The following is a 19,382-nucleotide window of genomic DNA, read 5'->3' as shown; positions in this document are numbered from 1 at the left end:
CAGTCATTAGAAGTTTTCTAATTAAATTAAAATGTATTAACATATCCCATGCTTCTTATGGTATCATACACAGCTTAATTAACTTAAAAATCTGCTTAAAATACATTACCCCTTTTTTCAGGAAAAGAATTTTTGAAAATTTAGCTTTCAATAACATACATGTAAAACTTATTTACCATTAATCATAAGATTTACTATTAATCTGATAAAAAACCAACAAACTTGGTTTAACAGATGAATAAATCTTCAAAGGCACCTATGTGAACAGCTATCTAGCTATGTAATTTCATAAACCTTTTTTTTTTTTTTTAATACCCACAGCTTCTAAAATATGTGTATGTAGCCATAATAAGCAAATGATTAAACAGAATTAAGGTGGCCACCTTTTCAACACCAGCATTTTTTCTACTGGCAGGTGAGAGAAATGTAGGTGTTTATGTATAGACATACATACATACAGAGAGAGAGAGAGCAGGCAGGAATATATTTAATAGTATTTTCTTTATATGAGAATTATTTTTTCCCAGCCACATGCTACACATGCTTACTGCAAATGGGGAAGAAAAAAACCCAACTCCACTAAGTATACATTTTTATGATATTAGAGTACGTCTTCAGTAGCACAGATTCTTTGCAGAAATAAGAACTGGACAGGTACTCCTAATCTATTAACCGGCACCACTACACGATGGACAGAAATGCACAAGTCAGTGATACCATTTTGTCCCCCACACTACTTTCAATCCAGCTCCCTTTTTACATAATGAAACAATGATGATAAACTACATCAAATACATGCTTTGGCAGACTGAAATAACAATAAATGACAAAAATCAAGATGTTCTGATCATAACAAACAAAACACTGCTGTAGTACTGTTCTTTACGCAAAGGGCAGGTGAAAATTCTCAGAGCTTGAGTTACATAGAAGAAGTGAGTGAAGTAAGTCTTAAAAATACTCATCATTCGTGCTAGAGAAAATGTAGTTACCTTTCTGATCCTATGTCCCTTATTCTTCATGTTCATTTCTTCATGAGGTGAAGGAGACCTGTTTTTTGGGCAGAGATTCCCAGGGGTATTTCTTTCTACCAACTGAAGCAGCTCCATTTGCCGTCTTACTTTGTTTTCTTCCCTTTGTTTTTGTAGCTGTTTAGGGTATCTTTCTGATGCTGGAATATATCTTTTCCCAGGCTTGTTTATGTTCCAGTCAGGTCTTTTAGTATGTTTTTCTGAAGGTTTAACTTGTCTTTCTTTTCTTGCATATTGTTCATATAGCTCACTGTAGATGCCACCATTCTCTTGTCCTGAAATTTTATTTTCATCTGTATACTGCATTTCTTTCTGATATTTTTTGCTGTTGGAGGTTTCCTTATATTCTATGGAAATATCAGGTGATCCACAACACATAGTTCTTCCCTCAGTTGAATCAATACATGCTGAAGTATTACAGTCATCTGAAAAAAAATGTATTTTAATTTCAAGTGTAAGCTATTCAAATAACTTGTTTGAATGTTGTCTGCACATCAATCTACCATTACTGATGTTATTCAAAAAACAGTTGCTACAGTTTTATGATGATTTTTATCCTTTTTGATGTGGAAAAAATATAGGACCAATACAAGCAATTTCAATAAAGAGAAAAAAAAAAAAGATTAGACAACAAAATCAAGTCACTACAAAATTAAAATGTAAGTAAAATGAAACTACATTATCTTAAAATGCCAAATTCAGTTTTATTCCTGGTACCCACTGGTAAAGAGCAAAATACAGCTCCTGTTTAGTATTTTAGAATGTTGATGGTTTGGTCATAATCACAGTGCTGTCAGAAACATACTTTCCTAATCTTTGTCTTTCAATGGAAATATTTTGGTCAATTTTTAAAGTACTAAAAATCCAGCCTCTTTCTTTACTAATTGGCATATACAAAGATATTAACTATTTTGTAAATGCTCTGAATTTCTAGTAAAATTTCTACCAGCATTATCAAAACCAAAATTATTAATTTTTGCTTATGCAAATACAAATAAATTAAAGCTTTATCTTCTCAAGTGTTAAGAAGCTAATAATTTTCTAAATATAAGGTATAAAGCAACTATATGTTTCCACTCAATCTGCTCATTGAGGCCTCACCTACAACATGAATAAATGTAGACTAAGTTCATAGAATCATAGACTTAGAATCATAGTTATTTTTTGGTTTGTTTGTTTGTTTTAATAGTGTGATACATAATCAAGATAAAGACTGGCAGGTATTCCATCTACATAGACCCACAATTTTGTCTGGATATTTAGCAGGAATTATAAAAAGTTTTTCTAAATGGTTGAATATAACCTTTCATTTTCCAATTAGTCTAGTTTTCTAATTCCAGGATTATTGACAGTATTTCTGTTAGCATCTTCAAGGATTCATTAAGGACCCAGCTCAGCTTGATACCAAAGCATGTTATATAAGCCTGTGATTATTCACACTGAAGAGTACTAAAATATATGCCTAAATGCCTTAATAAATTTAGTCCTGCAGGGCTTGTGACCATGACTCTAAGCCAACACCATACTTCAGACTGGCTGATTTGACTTTGTAATTGGCAGGTAACTATATAGGCATATCGTTTATTTAGAAGAATACAGTGATATATGGTAATATTATAATATGCCTGTGTCTGTCCAAGTATTTCTTGCTAGCTTTATTTCATTCCGAATGACAGTGATTTGGCCCTGTTGCTCAGTTACACCAATATGCTGTTCCACTGCCTGTATTTCGGTACACCAGGGTAATTAAGTGGAAGGGCTGCGTACCTGTCTGTACAGCGGTGTCTTTCCGAGGAGAAGTCTGCCGATCAATATTACTGCTAATGTCATCAGAAAAGTTATGACTTTGATATGAAATGTCAGTACTACAATTTTCAAATTCAGTGTCACCTAAAAAGAATCAAGGCATTTTTTTTTTAATGTAGCAACATATATTCCATTTAAACTATGCTATCAAGTTATCAGACTATTGTGGCTTAGAACTCAAAGCAAAAGGTTGAGAACTATGATTCAGATCCGAATACTCTGGCTGTTTCACTGAAAATCAAGTTGACTATTTATAGGTCTGAATATTCCATATGCCTTCCTGGTGACAGCCTTATATTTCTTCCTTTATGCAATGTAGCATTTGAAGTTATATAATAATAGTAATATACTAAAATACAGTACTCACAATATTAGTTAACAACGACACTTGTTTGGAAGGCTCGTTAAATAAACTGAAATGAAATTTGATTCCTGAGGCAAAGGAGCAATTTCTGACCTTATTACAAATGCAGACTGGCAAAGAAAGAACACTAGCACCTCGCATGCAAACACCACAGGAACAAGCAAACTGAATATGAAAAGATTGGTACTTGCCACCAAGAGTCTTCTTAAGTTTTGAAATGTCATGTCCCTTCTGAGCCAAATCTCGAATACGCTGTTCTTGTTTTAATCTCTGTGCTAATTCTTGAGCTTTCTGCATTGTCTGATAGATCTCATTTGTTTTAAGAGTCAAAAGTTCCTTTAGGAAAAAAAAAAGTAAATATGTGATCATTTGAGAATAAAATAGGATTATTTAATCTCCATATAATCCCCAATGTTTACAGAAATCATGTCAACATACATTCTTGTTTTGAGTAAAGCATTTAAAACAAAACCAAAAAAAAACCAACAAAAACTAGTTGAGTAGATGCAATACCTAACATTTAACTTTTTAATGGTAAAATCAGAAGCTCTGCATTCTGCTGTGCTGAAAAGCCAGCATCTAGATCCTCAAACTTATTTGGATATTTAACTCCTTTCTGATAAATGCATCCTGTCATAAATGTCATCTGATTTCAGCTATCTATCATCAATGTGGTTTAATGAAATAAAAGAAGCCCAAATAAACATAAGAATCCTTCCTCCTAGTTCCACAGAAAGGAGGGATTAGAAACCTCCCTAACAAAGGCAGAACATCCCTAAATCTGAGGTTTATATTTCTAGACCCAGTGGGTTCAAGATGACTGGGCCAAGGAACAACTCCTATCCAAACTGATACTACCATCTCATACCCCCCCTTTCCACTGCATTTGCCAGCGAAAGCAAAACTGATAGCATGACATGTTTGGAAGGAGCTGAGCTATTACATAGAAATATGACTTTTCCTAATTTTTAGCAGTTTGTTCTAGCATCTACAGGCAGATCCTATACCCTTCCCTCCAGAAAATGCAGAGCAATCAGGCATCCATATTTCTGCAGGTTCTCGAGGAGGCTATGCTTTTGAAAACAGTCTGTTTTATGACATTGCAGAATTCTACTAACACTTATAGCTGCTACTGTGCCAAAAGAAAAGAGTATGGCTTTAACCTTCTACAGATTCTTCTGTAAGAGGTTAAGAATATATAAAACTGTGAAATTTGTGTACACCAAAGGTCAAAATGTTACTTTCAGTTTAATTTTTAAATGAAACAAGCTTGAAAGCTCAGCAATAGTTACTGAGGTGAAAGTTCTAGAACATCAACAACTTTTTAAACGACTTTTCCAAATTATATTCTGGAAACTCGTTAATCCAGAGTAAAAGCACATCCAGTTAGATAAAGTTCATGATACTGAAGCATCTTAAAAGCACCAACTTATCAACAACAATAATTGGATCACAGACTTTGAGGTATTTTTTTTATTTAAAATTTACGTTTAAAATGTATTTTTCTACATTATTTGAAACTACAAGTGCATTTTTGCCAGTTATTATTCATTCATCTTTCTGAAAAGGCCCTTGTCCAAAAAACCAAACTTGCCTTAAACCTATATTGTACTATATTAATTGAGGAAACAAATTTTGGTTTCAAATGTAGAAATTTCAGGTAGTTTTCATTTTCCAAATGAGGAGGCAGCACCATTTTGAAGGTGAGGAACTGTTTTCTTCAAAAAATAGTATTATTACAGACTCTGAATTTGGTAGGCAGAAGTCCATTTACCATTTTGAAACTCTGAAGGAGTTTTGTTCATGCTTTAGAGCAGTTATGGTCATGTTAATGGAGATGTGGCAAAATCCCTTGCACAGTTTCAAAATATATCCTGTCATCTTTTACTGTACTTAAAAATAGTATATCAAAGCAATATACTATAATAATCAAAACATAGTCTTCCCTCTATTCATAGCATCTAAGTTTAGTAAATCAGTAAATCAGTAAAAAATTTCCATTTATCCGCACGAAACAAAATACAGAAAACCACCTCTTTTTGTTTTTGTTTAAGCGTATCTTCTTCAAACTGTTTCTGCATCAGTTCTTTTTCTCGTGCTAGGCGCTGTTCTTCCTCTTGTTCTTCCCATTTTCTCTTCTCTTCCTCCAGTTGTTTCTTCTTCCGCTTTTCTTCTACCTGAGCCATTATTGCTTTCTGGTAATATCATAAAAAAGTAGAATTAAAAGGTATAAAATTGAAGGTATTACAATCTATTTACTCATATACTTCCATGTATGTGTATAATATTTGGATTTGGAAGCATTAAAAAAGAGACAATTTATTCAAGACAATTTATTAGTTTATGTGACAGTACTAGGGAAAATAGCTGTCTAACAGTTCATTACTAACGAAAAAGTATTTCAAACACTTTTTTTGTTCTAATTTCTCAAAAGATATGTAGTTGCCTTCCCATTTTTTTTAGAACTACCAGCCCAGCAAAGCGGTTTGAAGACAAAATGCTCAAAGATAAACAAAAGTCTCTTTTTATATTTTCAAAAATGGTTTTGTACATTGCTTGTGAAGAAATAGTGGTCTGATTTTTATCTAATATACTTTGATCTAGCAAGAATAACAGTTTGAGCAGACAGAATCATTACATTTACACTAAGATTTATTTACATTGTGCTATAGACATCTTCATGAAGATATATGTTCAGTTAAGAGTGCAGCAAAAGTAATGGGAATGGCGGCAGTAAAGTAGATAAAATTTTAAAATTCATGGGAGGGGTATATGCAAATATCAGTCCTCCTGATGACAGTGGAGACTAAAAAAAAAGTACGCAAAACCTATTAGAGCTCTAAAGTCTATGTTGTGTCTTTTTGAGGTGAGAATTCTGTCACAGAAATGCAATCAACTCCATACAGATATTAAAAAACTGTAGACTCTGAGAGGAATAATGTTAAACAATTGTAAACGTGATTTGAAGCATAACAGTCAACTGCCTCACTATTATTATATATCATGCTTTATTCATATGACAAAACTACCTTTCATCCACTCATTAAAATGTCATTAAACTTTAAAACAGAAATCTACCTGATGTTCTAACTGTTTCTGCCGCCGTCTGTCTCGCTCTTCAATCTGTGCAGGATCCAGGAGAGCTGTCATTGAACGAAGGAAACTACAAACAAGGAAATGTGTATATGTTTTTAATCATAAAAAGGAAATCCTAAAGCCTTTCTTAATTAGAAGTCTCAGTTAGATTTCAAGTAATATTTTCATAATGAGGCTATCACATTGCATTAATTAATTAATACAATTCATTGTAATGAGTAAGGAAGAAAGTAAGCTTGCAGTAAATTTTATTAATGAACAACAGACGCACTTGTGTCTTGCAAAGCTGAAACAACATGTAATTCTGAAAAAAAGCAAAAGCTAGATGAGATAGATCTAATGATCAGCTTTAAAGGATCTTATTCAAGTTTTTTTTTTTAATTTCTGAGGAGGTGACAGAAATTAATTAGCTGGGAAGACGATTACCCTTTCAAAGCTCACTCACCTGACTTTCTGACTGTGATCCAAAGCACTGCTTTTAGCACCTTTTTCTGCATTTTCCACCTTTGAGGGCATGAGGTTGCCTAAAGCTGCAGGTGAAAAAGGGTGAACAAAAGCAGTCAGCTCCTTAGGGTCAGGTGACAGGCAAAGACTTTCATGCTGCTTTTTGTACATTCCATTTAAAGGGTGTTGTGCATTAGTATTAGGGTGGTTCTTTAAAGTATCAAAATGCATTGCCCATCTGTCATGCTCTTCAGCCTAAATAAATATGAAGCAACAAAAAACGGAAATGCGCTCAATTACACTGTTTCTATAAAGCACGGTTAACAAAAGAGTTAGACAATACATATTTTGTACAACAGGAACATCTGAAAATCTTTGTTATGGAAGTACAATACACAGAGCAGTTAATTTCCTAGAACTATTTCTGTTGCGTACAAGTCAGATCAGAAATTACACTGCTGAGCAATACACTTGGTCAGCACCAACATATTTCTATTATATTGACAGCAAAGACAAACAAATGAACAAACCAGAAAGTTCAAAACAAACAAACAAACAAAACAACATTAAAAGGAAAAAAAAAAAAAGTAAGCTAACATGAAATCAGGCTTTTTGGTACGGCTTTTTCAATTTATATTACTATTCCATCCTGTATTTTTTCAAATAGTACTGCAAAACTGCTTGATGTCAGTACTCTGTGCACTCTGCCATACTTTTCTCCTTTTGTGCATATATTCTCTCCCTGATAACATGAACAAGTGGCATGTTTTACGCTGGCCCACATTTACTACCTCTGCTTTAATGCTGAACACTAGCAGAATTACTGTGCATTGGGCAGAGATGTTACTCTATAACTTCCTATTTTCAGCTTGACAGACCCATTGTAAAATAAGCCTTCTTTTCCACCCACACCATCTGTCATTTTCAATTAAACACAAGAATCCTAGCAAAGTACCTGAAACTTCTTTAGAGGTGACATATTGGCTTTTCAAGTCTCCGTTCTGTACTACCTGAGCTTATTTTTTTGGCACCATGTTGGGAACTGAATATTTTAATATTTCATTAATAGAAGATTTTTACCTAAGGGACCTTTGTTTTTGCTGTAGGTAGTGAGATTGTTTTTTTCTTCTCAATAAAGGAAGATTTGTTTCTCTGGAAGGACTGGAGAACGGCTCCCTCAAATTTTGCATTCTGCAGAAAAGAAACTAACATAATCCACTTAAAGCTTTCTGGGAGTCACTTCCTTGAACAAAAAGCCACCTTCTTTAAGAAAAGTTTTATATCTATTAAAAAAGACACAAGAAACTCTTAGTCCAAATAATAATAAGAATCCAAATAATTCTTTCTCCTGTTTCCTAAGTTTTGCCTTTCCTTTGTACACATTGATGTGGAACCACACAAGAGCAGTTAAAAAAATCTATTTTATTCTTATGTAAGTCTGTAGTGAAATATGTAGAAAGGTTGAGAGTGTAACACAAGACCTGAAAAATAAGATGTTGAAGAAAACAAGATTAAGTGCATGTAGCTTTCTTTCAAAAGGGGCTGGAAGTGAGATTACTGTAAGGTGGGTAACTACATCAATCTCCCCAGGGCACAGCTATCAAATTAAAAAAATGAGGCAGCTAATGCTGGGACCTTTCACAGCTGTGTTGCTTTCACAATATAAAGCTCAGTTTGCAAAGGAAATTTAATTTCTTCAACAGCTCAGGAAATGAAAAAAATTTGTGTCACATGTAAGTATGTGACCAACCTTAGCAAGAAGGTGTTTTTTTTTGGAGGTGGGTAGGAAAGCTCTCTTCTAGCATTATGAACTACGGAATTGGAATGATGAGTTTCTGTCCAGGGATTGTGTAATTGCTGTATTAAATGCTTTAGTTGAAAGTAAAAGCTGCAGCCATTTAACACAGAAGTTCGTAGGTTATGAATGCTCATATCAGGCAAGTTTTGGTAATTGGGATTCTTGTTCACTAATAATACTGAGAATAGTGAATATACCTGATACATAGCAAAAGGATTGTTTGATCCCGGGTTAAAGCTACACACAGCAATTTGGAAATCTGGATTCTAGCTATAGTACAATGTTTCTTCATTTCAAAAGACAAGAGACTTTAGAAAAGCATATCAATATTGGTCTGCATAAGAACAGAGAATGTTTCACTGAACCTAAAATCAGTAGTAAGATAGAAATAATAACATAGTAAAGGAAATAAGTCTTCTTCCATATAAAGAACTTGCAGGGGTGTAAGACATCTTGCCCAAACCAGCCAATAGTATTAAATCTCCACATATCTGACCTGCAAAGCAATTATATTGGCCACAGTTTCCTTTGAGATCCAGTGTAAGAGACCTATGTTCAACAGCCTGAAAAAACTGAAGAATAAAAAAGGTAGGGCTACTTTCTTCAATCCTTTTTGGAGTAGAAATGTTTAAAAAGCTTCATTAATGTGTACATGTGTGCATATGTATGTCTTAAAGTAGTATTTCCAGAAACAAGATCTGAACACCACTGTGACACATTGTGATTGTCTTTAACTTTCCTTCTTTTTTTCTCATCTTCTTTGGTAGTCTACAGGAAGTTTCTTTTTGCACAGTGTCTGGCTATTGTCTCTACAAAACCTTCCAGCCCCTGGTGCTTTCAAACTATAATGGGGGGGAGGGGGAAAGAGTTGGAGGTAATACCACCGTTCTCATCAAACTAGACACACTGTTTTCTGCCACCAAAATACTGGAATGCCTACTGGCTAAGTGGGCAGCTCTCTTGAGTTTATGATTGAAAAACTGGATGTGCTGCATTCAGTTACATCTTTGTCACTAGTTCATTAGGTCTAAGATTTTCTCTCTTATTTCTTAGAACAAAAGTTGAAATAAAAGCTTTTCTTATTCCAAAAAGTACCTCTAAACCACAGATACCTTTGATAAATTCAGTTTTTCTTCTATTTTTTGTAGCTTAGCTTCTTCCTTCTGTTTGTCCAGCTCTTCAAGCCACTTCTTCCGTTGCTCATGCTTTGAAGGTTGTTCCTGTGGCACAGCTTCCTGAAATAAGATAAAAGCCAATCTATTACTTGTAGCAACTACTAATATGTATTGACTACATAAGTGTGTTTGTACATGTTATGTACAAGCTCTTATGGGGACACGGTGATAACACTTTCTAGGAATGCTGAGTATGCCACAAAAAAGACATTTGTTTTTACTGTAATAACTGACAACAGATACAAACCTATCCTGTTTGAAAGCAATCACTGTAGAGGCAGTCCCCCTAAGAATGTGTTTATCTGACACAGCATTCTTAGAGTGACAGTTGACTTTCTGAAAGGCAGGTTAGAGTAAAAGTCAAAAGGCTATGCTTATTATTCTGTAAGCAGAGCTAAGGAACAATGCAAATAATTACATAACCATTGAGATTATTCCTCAAAACAGAGCTGGAAAAGATTCATACCTTTTAGTTAGTAATCAACGTGGAAAGACAGAAACAGGTTGTTCATGATATAAATATACTAATTTGTAAAACTAGAAATTGGAGCAACAGGTAAGTTTGATATAGGGAGTTCGCAGCACTTCAGAGAGCTTAAACTAATCACTGAAATTTGATTCTGCTTCCAGTTAATGCTGGATCTGTACAAAGAAGAAAATCTTGTATGAATTAAAAATTGAACAGTTCCAGTGCAGTGGAAACTGTGCTCTTCAGTGTTTTTACTGATAGCTTTACCTTATCTGGGTTAGCTGTTTCCATTTTCTCTGTAGGTGTTTTTTCATTGCCAGATTTTGCCCAGACACAACCCACCTCTCCTTTCAAAGTCTCTTTCAGCTTCTTCTTCAGTGCTACCTGTTCATCTTCAGGAGGAAGGGTGGGGAGGGAAGTGCACAAAACTTTGGTGAGAATTCCTAATACAGGAAGGTAGATGCATTTATTAAAATAAATAATTAAAAAGGCACACCGACTCTACAAGCTCTACAGTTTTGATTGTAAAAAGGGCTACAAGATGAAGTAACTACTGTGTGAGCTATCAGTTTAAATGTGATTTTGCTCTTAAAGAGGATGGCTGCTGAGTCTCTGCCCAGAGATGTGGAGGTAACAGGAATCTCTGAGAAGACTACAAAACACTGAAGGCTTAAGAATAACTGAGAAGGAGAGGGAAAACTAAGAGAAATAATAAAAAAAATAAATTATCTCAATTTTTATTAATACTAATGATATAAGATTACTCTATAGCTGCACTGGATTAATAATATTAAATGCAAGCTACTGACAGTGCAGAATCAAACTGAAACTAGATAGTCTACATCCAAGTTGAAAACAAAACAAAACACTCCTGTATATCAATCATGTAAAGCCTGTGACAAATTAAGCTTTTTTACTGTGTTAAACACTCCCAATTTTCTGCAGGTTCCCCTTGGTTAGGGATAAGGCAAGGGGGCAAACTATTTCAAGGTCAAATTGCAACTTGTATTCAGTCACAATGGTAGATAAGGCAACACTTTTCCCTTAAAAGAAACAAACTCATTTGTTAATGATAATGGCTAGCACAGAGTGAAAGAATGTGACCAGATCAGTAGCCAGTAACTCCTACAATATGAAGTATAAACAAATGTACTTGTTTGCCTGCTTCTGAACAAAATATTCTTGCAATATGTTACAGATTTTTCTTTATACAGATTTTTTTTGAAACTCATAAATGTCAATCTTTCCTAGAGACAAACGAAAGTATATAACTTCCAAATTTGCAGCAATTGCATTGACACAAGTAAATCTATAAAAGCATAAGGAATGCAAGGTTTCTTGGCATCTTGAGTATAATAAACTGATAAAATATAAATAGTCTGTATTATAATTACCTAATTCTTTCTTCCACTGTGTCTTTTTAAATTCTAATAAGGCTTTCTCCCCTTCTCTTTCACCCAAGGTAGTAAATATGTTAGCTGGTTTCCATGACTCCTTTCTAGAGAAGAGGAGGATAGAAGAAAAATAATACCAAAAAAGCTTATCTGTTAACTTTTAAATTAGTATTTAAAATTACCTTTAGATATATTCTTACTGTGATTAAGAATGTTAATTCTTACTGTAATAAGAAGATTAACAATATTAATCATTAATGGAGACACTTTTTTTGTAGACAATAACACAGATTTACATACATAACTTTCTGTCCTTGTTGCGGATATGACTCTTGTTTCCTGCTCGAGTTAGAATTAGCTTCATCTGGAACAGATGAAACTTCATTGTAGCATTTCTCCAAAAAGCTTGTGTTTTCCTCTGATGACTCATTAGCGGCTGTAGTAGGATACAAACACATGTATATGTAAATATATATATATATATATATATATATATATATATCTCCACACACAAGTAAGTAAAGCATGTGTGCCCACTAAATACTTCTCAACATTTACTGCTTTAAAAACAAGAAACCTGCAAATTCGACATTCTTTAGTAGAACTGTTTTTAGCTCTGCTTGTATGTCTAAGGCATGTAAGTTAAAACTTCACAGGGTATTTTTAGAATGCTAGACTTATAATAAATGCTTATACTTGACAAACAGCTCAGACTTTTGTACTTAGTAAAAGTAATTTCTTTTTTGTAATTACTTAATTTCAATGTGTCTTGTTTGTGGTGACCAAGAGCTGACTTCTTTCATAGGTCTAAAAACAGGAGTAAAGATGTAATACAAGAACATGCACAATAGTTCTCACACGTGGCAGTATAAGGACTGCAAAACAAATAATACTCAACAGTAATATTACAGCTAGGCAAAAAGATGCATGTATATCTTGGGGTCTGTCCTGGTTTCAGGTAGGACAGAGTTAATTTTCCTCCTAGTAGCTGGCAGGGTGCTATGTTTTGGATTAGGATGAGAAGAGCGCTGATAACATGCTGATGTTTTAATTGTTGTAGAGCAATGCTTACACCAAGCCAAGGACTTTTCAGCTTCTCGCTCCGTCCTGCTAGCGAGCAGGCTGGGGGTGCAGCAGGAGCTGGGAGGGGACAGACCCAGGACAGCTGACCCAAACTGGCCAAAGGGGTATTCCATACCATCTGGCGTCATGCTGAACAATATATAGGGGTGGCTAGCCGGGGTGGGGGGGCCGGCTGCTCGGGGATAGGCTGGGCATCGGTCAGCGGTTGGTGAGCAATTGCATTGTGCATCACTTTGTACACATTATTACTATTATTATTATTATTATTATTATTATTGTTATTATTTTCTCTGTCTTAATAAACTGTCCTTATCTCAACTCACAGGCTTCACTTTCCCGTTTCTCTCCCCCATCCCGGAGAGGGAGGGGGGAGGGTGAGCGAACGGCTGTGTGGTGTTTGGCTGCCAGCCGGGCTAAACCACAACAGGGTCAGAGGAAAATGTCACTGCTTCTTTTGAGATGCACAGCAATACCTGAACTCTTCATACAACCATAAAGTCCTAACTCTTTGTGTTTGTTTTTTTTTTTTTTTTCAAACTTATAATGGTAATAGTACAGTGCTGTTCTACTAGGTATCTTTTTCCTCAATGTAAAATACTTAATTTCAGCACAAAACGTTGGCAGTTGCTTGCTTTCTTACTCTGCAAAGTATTAGAATACTATTAAGCAATTCCTAATTTTTACTGTTAGCATTAACTTGTTTGGTTCCTAAACAGTAACAGGCAATTTCATATCTATAGTAGTAAACAGTATTTTGTCAGAGACCATTGGAGTAACATCTCTGCAGCATGAAAATAACCTTAAATTATGAATTCAAAATTAAACTTTCACATTTAGCTCCATTTCCATGAAACAAACTTCAACTATCTGTATGGAAACTGTACTTTTGCAGCACGATGCACCTTACCCATTTCCTCTTGCTTTTCATTATGAGTCTCAAAGATGCTTCTAGTTCCTTCTTTTACAGTCATCAAAATCTGTTGAAGCTGTTCTTGTGTTAAACACCCCAAATTTCCTAGGTCTTCAGCTGATATATGTGGATATTGAGGTCTCTGTTTACTTTTTTTAACATCAAGATTCTCTGAATCAGGCTTCCTGTTTGTGTTCTCTCTTTGAAAAATCCAAGAGTGATCTTTAGCTGTGGCTTCATTTGAGGAAGGTTTAGTTACATGCATTTTTTCACCTTTTGTCATTGATAAGCTTGATTCACTCCTTGGTTTTGCTAAGTTTTCCTGCTTGATACAGGCATTCTGTGTTGACCTCGGAATATGTCCAGTACGCCTTATTCTCAACGCCTGTTTAGGGACTCTGGCTTTATTGCCCATCTGTTTAAAAAAAAAAAAAGTTAGACCAGATATTAAATAAGCTAAGGAAATAAATTCTCATAAGTAACAAACAAAAAGATTTAAGCAACAGGTAAAAGTGTCATTTTTTTCCTCTCTGTTCCATCAGTAGAAACTACGTATAAACTAGTGAAATATCTCTGAGTGCTAGGAATACCTTAAATGAGGATACAGCATCTAAATTTGAATATTTAAAGATGACATGAAAAATTACTTGATATACCATAACATTTAAAAGAATCCACAAATATTCCTTCATTCTTATTTGGTATTTCTGAAGCATGGCTTCAAACAGGTATATGTCTTCATGAAACAGCCACTACTATTTCAGTCTTGACTCTTCCATTCTGTAATAACATTACCCTTTCCAGGCTTCCTGATATACACTTGTGTTTATCTCACAGGTACAGGCTTGCTCTGGTTCCCCTGCTCACTGCATTCCAGTTCACTAAGACAGGGACAACCTATACAACTACACTGGGACTAAACACATTTCAGATCATATTTAGAATCCCTTTAGGGTTTCTGAAAGTCCCAATCTGGATGACTTCCTGTTTGGCAAACTAAAGCATTTTGCAAAGGTAAAAGTAGTCATATAACTTAAAATTCAACCTTGTGTTGATGACGTTGTTGTTGCTGAACTCTTTAAATTCAGATTGGATACAGGAAAAGGTTCTATACTGAGAGGGTGGTCAGGCACTGAACAGGCTCCCCAGGGCAGTGGTCACAGCACCGAGCTGCTGGAGTTCAAGAACTGTCTGGATAACACCCCCAGCCATAGGGTCTAATTTTTAGGTGGTTCAGTGTGGAGCCAGGAGTTGGACTCAATGATCCCTGTGGGTCCATTTCAACTCGGGATATTGTATGATTCTTTTTTACAGCTATTACGAACCTGTGAAATGCATTTTCATAAACATAACTGATTACAAACACTGAGACACTTCAAATGTGTTTTCAAACATCTGTTAACAAATTGAAGAGTATAATGTATGAAGTAATTGAAAAGTAATTTCTTCACTTACCTTCACTGAAAGCCTTGATTTATCTTTTGGGAAACAAACACAAACATATGAGAGCAGTATTTAATAGCAACTTCCTCCTGAAAAACAGATCTTAAGAAATTCAGGAACTATTATAGTCATCTGATGTTTTGTAAGGTGGGGCAAGTACTTTCCCTGTAACATCTGCCTCTATTATTTTACTTTAAAAAAAAAAAATCAGAATGTACACTTCAAAAGTATGTTGGAAAACAAAACAAACGTCTAGATATATTTCAGTATCTGTTTTCAGTTGTCTATAGAACTACTGTACCAGTCCAATCTTCCCCTGCTACTCGTTCTGTTTCTCAGAGAGCCCAGAGGTAATGGCTTATTTTTGATTGTTTATTGTGCTTTTTTGGTTTGCTTTCTGTGTCCCATTCTTCCAGGATGGTCCATGCATCCAACCCCATCTGCTACATGATGTTATGTCTCCATCACTTACAGCCTAAAGAAACAACACTTTCATAATCACACCACCCTTCACTGTTCCCCCTACTGCTGCCCTGAAGTATACATACTCTTCAGTATTTTAAGCCAAATTCTGCACAGAGCTGGTGGTTGCAAAAATATTATGTTTAACATAATACTTAATAATAAAGAATATTATAATATTGATTAATAGAGAGAATGTGATACTCAACACAAGAAATCTTGCACACATGGGTAAGGGAAAAGGGGGAGAAAACAGTTGGGATGATACTTCAGTGGAACAAATCTGTGAAGATAAGGCTGCTTCAGCTGCACTGTGCAATCATGGCTCTGACAGTGGTTGTCATACATTTTGCACCGGTAGCTCCTGTATTTTTTTTGCATTGGAGAATACTAACAGTTCAGACTGTCTGCAAAACACCCTATTAATAGTCTTCCATTTAGATGAATATTTTAAAACTTGGGAGTATGCTAAATCTCTCCTGGAGAGCTATGCATTAAATTGTGAACCATCTTGCAGTTTCCATAGTAAGAGTGTTTTGGGACTGCGTTTCCTCACTAGGTTCATTCACCCAGTTTGAATACTGAAACAATTTAATTTAAGGAAGTGCTGTGTAAAGGTAACTTGTTAATTCCTGGAGAAGACTGCTTCTTTGAGGCTAGCTCAGAGTCCAAGGCAAGGCTTTATCTCAGAGACCTCTGAATAGGGTCAGTGAATGTTCCATAAATGATGCGAGCTATGTTTGAGGTAAGTGAAAGCTGTAGCGCTGCTGTTCCAGAGGTGTTGCAAGGTTTTGTCTCCAGTAGATGTATTCTTTGTTGACTCTCATAATGTCTCATTCGACAGCAAAAAGTGGAATATAATTTGGAGGGCAATAAATGGAGAATTCCTGTACCCTGACTGCCAACAGTTAGAAAATGTGGTTTTATGCTTGTATATATTTGATAAATGTTTATGTTTGATAAATCAAAAACCTAGATTTTAATAAAGTTTAATTATTAACATATGAGATAGTTTTTTCCTAGTGTGGTAGCAATGAGATCTGGCCTAAATAAACAACTCATTGAAAATGATAAACCTCAATTGCCAGATACTAAAACTACTTTAAATTAGAAGCGTGGTATGATAGAATTCTAAATTAAGCAGGGAGTTACTAAGCTGTTTTTTCATTGTTAATAAGGTGCTACTAAGTTGCACGCATTCTCTGGTTATGACAGTCTATATATAACAGTACTTAACATTTTGTGAAGGCAGACAAGCTGTAAACTGTCAAGACAATTTGCCAGTTGTTCACCTGTGGACAGACTACTCAGATGTTCAGTATCAACCTAGACCAGTGGCAAGTTGGTTAAGAGGGCCAAGTAATAGCATTGTACAAATATTCTTCCTAATCTGAATATTTCAATAAAGCTGTGGTTCATATTGCTTGGAGGTTAAACCTTAAGAAGCTTTAAAAATTACTTCAGATAAATGACTGAAAAAATACCAGAAGAAGCTAAAATTAGCCTAGGCTTTCCATCCAACACTTCAGTTTCAAGCTTCAGTCCATCTCTGCAAAAGGAGAGAGAGAGAGAGAGAGAGAGAGAACTCTGAACTATTAAGTAATATGGTAATGGTTAAGATCTTTACATTAATAACAAAGACAACTGTACTCCATTATAACATGGTATTTACTGTAGGTCAAGGTGGACTTTCATTCTCCAACTTTATGTTTGTGAGAAGTTCTTCAATACAAAGAAAACAGGTCACAAAAAGGATACATTTTTATTAACGATACTGGAAAGTTTGGATTAGCCCGTTACAAGGTATGTCTTTAGAGTGAAGGTGCCACTGTATATATGCTGTATTCTACAAAAAATACTAAACAATCTCCGTGAATTCCTGCACTGTTCGTTACAAAGCGTTGTATTCTAAAGTCTTGAATTATGCTTCCATGCAAAATAGTACAATTTAAGTAGAACAAATGCTACTATAAAGGTTTATGAAAACAAAGAAAAAACAAACAACAAAAAAAAACACGCACAACAAACAAACAAAAACAAACAGTGGGAAGGCCTCGCTACGAGCACAAAGTGCCCAACGCCTTTTCTTCTTCCACGTAATTAAGAAAATCTGTCCGATTCATTCTCGGGGTGCTCAAAATAAGGCTTACGCTCAAGCTGCCTTTCATTGAAAACCCCAAACGCTCGTATCTTTCTAATGAGCATCGTTCTAATTAACACGGCGAAGGTGCCCGAGGCTGCCAGCGGGGTGCGGCAGCCCCGCAGAGCTCCCGGCCGGCCGAGGGCCCTGAGGGACGGGGCCAGGCCCGGGGCCTCTCCCAGGGCCCTGAGGGACGGGACGGGGTGAGGCGAGGCTCGGGGCCTCCGAGGGCCCGCCAGCAGCGTCCCGGGCGGGGGCGGTCCCCACAGGCAGCCGTGGGGAGGGTCCCGCTCCTTACCCCAGGTTCATGGCGCGGCCGGGCCGGGGATGCTGAGGGGTGCCTGGGGCCGCCTCGGGCGCCCGCGCTCTGTGTAAGGCCGTTGCCAGCCCCATGCAAGGAGGCGGGAGGCGATAGGTTTCCCGCGGAGCCAATGGGCTCCTCGCACACTGCGGGGGCCGGCGGAGCCGGGGCTTGTGGGGAATGGAGTCCTGCTGGCGGGGGGGGGCTTGGCGCGCTCTGGGGCTGCCGGGGCGTCCCCCCTGGGGCGCTGTAGTGTCGCCCTGTGGAAGCTGAGGCTGCCCTTTGCAGGGACGGGCGGCTGCTTGAGTGTTTTTTTCCAAATATTACTTCCTAGCTCTTCACAGGGCATTTATTGAGTGGTAATGTTAGTGAGTGAGTCTCCGGGACTTTGATTTAGGGCCTGGAGGAAAGGCAGAGATAAGACAGGCTGACATTTTTCTCAGTAACGCACCTCCTGTGAAGTCCCGAGAAGCTAGGGGCATACAGAATGCTGTGATGATGAAAGTGCTGCCCGTCTGGGCTTTCTTACAGCAGTCTCTCTTGTGGGAATAAAAATGTTGTTTTTGCAGTTACATTGTTTAGAGGGAAGGAATGTGGTATTGAGATATGCTTGCAGTGACAAGAAAGCTTAGCAGGCGACCTTGTAAAATGCAGACAAACAGACTCCTTAGAGCAATTAGGTGAAAATCACGGTGTCAAGTCAGATAAGTGAAGAAACATTACCACTTCAAACAGTAAAAAAGTAAAAAGAAATTTGAAATTTAACAGGCCGGCAACTGAAGGCCATGCATTGTCTGTGAAGCATCAGATAGATTGTGAACCTAGATTACCCACTCAGTGGGGAAACAGGGGAGGGTCCTGGTCATCGAAAAAGTATATAAACTGTGTTATGGAACTAGTAGGTGCGCTCCTGCTTGTGGGACGCCTGCCATTGCAATTGCGAATAAATTACTACTTCACTGAGATCCTCGCCTGAGCCTAAGTTATTGGCTACAGAGTGTTTCTCACACTCTGAATCTCCCTGAGATGCTATCAAGAATAACTTTTAAACACTAATTTGTTTAGCTGATAATTTTTTAGGATCATCAAGTCCAGGATAGAAAACTGGATAGAAATGAGACAAAACAGGCGATGGTCGCGCCAGATGATCTTGAAGGTCTTCTCCAACCTTTACAATTCTATGAAAACCAAACCAAAGAATTCATGCTTCTGATTAAATCCCACTGAACAATGCTCTCCCACAGCATTGCAATAGGATTTGTACATCAAGAAGGACATTGCCCGCTTAATTTGGATTGAAAATATTTCAGACAGGCACCATGTTTGTTTGTGTGCTGTTTAAAGAATAGCAATTTTAGTAGTGCTCCACATAGCACCTTTTATTTTATTTCTAATCATGACCCATAAATACTGCTTTAAGCTGTACTCTTCTAATTAATTCTCTTAATATTTTCATTCTCTTATTTAAA

The 19,382-nt window shown here is 36.5% G+C and overlaps 1 protein-coding gene across 15 annotated transcripts in view; it reads right to left on the bottom strand.

The window, feature by feature from the left end:
- The window catches only part of CCDC66 (coiled-coil domain containing 66), a 41,122-nt gene extending 23,103 nt beyond the window's left edge, over positions 1-18,019 (bottom strand). For 5 of the 15 annotated variants that reach the window (XR_004780507.2, XM_035558396.2, XM_035558395.2 and 2 more), the window contains exons 1-14: positions 17,911-18,019; positions 16,957-17,021; positions 15,023-15,045; positions 13,565-13,982; positions 11,875-12,010; positions 11,575-11,678; positions 10,448-10,623; positions 9,649-9,771; positions 6,740-6,993; positions 6,277-6,361; positions 5,232-5,393; positions 3,390-3,534; positions 2,796-2,918; positions 990-1,453 (exon numbers count right to left, since the gene is read on the bottom strand). Coding sequence is in view for 14 of the 15 variants with exons in the window: in XM_035558396.2 (XP_035414289.1) it covers positions 990-1,453; positions 2,796-2,918; positions 3,390-3,534; positions 5,232-5,393; positions 6,277-6,361; positions 6,740-6,993; positions 9,649-9,771; positions 10,448-10,623; positions 11,575-11,678; positions 11,875-12,010; positions 13,565-13,982; positions 15,023-15,045; positions 16,957-17,021; positions 17,911-18,005 (2,373 nt within the window). In the remaining variant the exon portion in view is untranslated. The other 10 variants (XM_035558400.2, XM_035558401.2, XM_035558398.2 and 7 more) reach the window with 8 other exon arrangements.
- Positions 18,020-19,382: the final 1,363 nt, after the last annotated feature.

Source organism: Cygnus atratus, chromosome 10, assembly GCF_013377495.2.
Source record: "Cygnus atratus isolate AKBS03 ecotype Queensland, Australia chromosome 10, CAtr_DNAZoo_HiC_assembly, whole genome shotgun sequence".
In the NCBI taxonomy this organism is placed as follows: Eukaryota; Metazoa; Chordata; class Aves; order Anseriformes; family Anatidae; genus Cygnus; species Cygnus atratus.
Note: the sequence above shows the minus strand (reverse complement) of the source record. Positions and strands in the feature narration are given on the sequence as shown.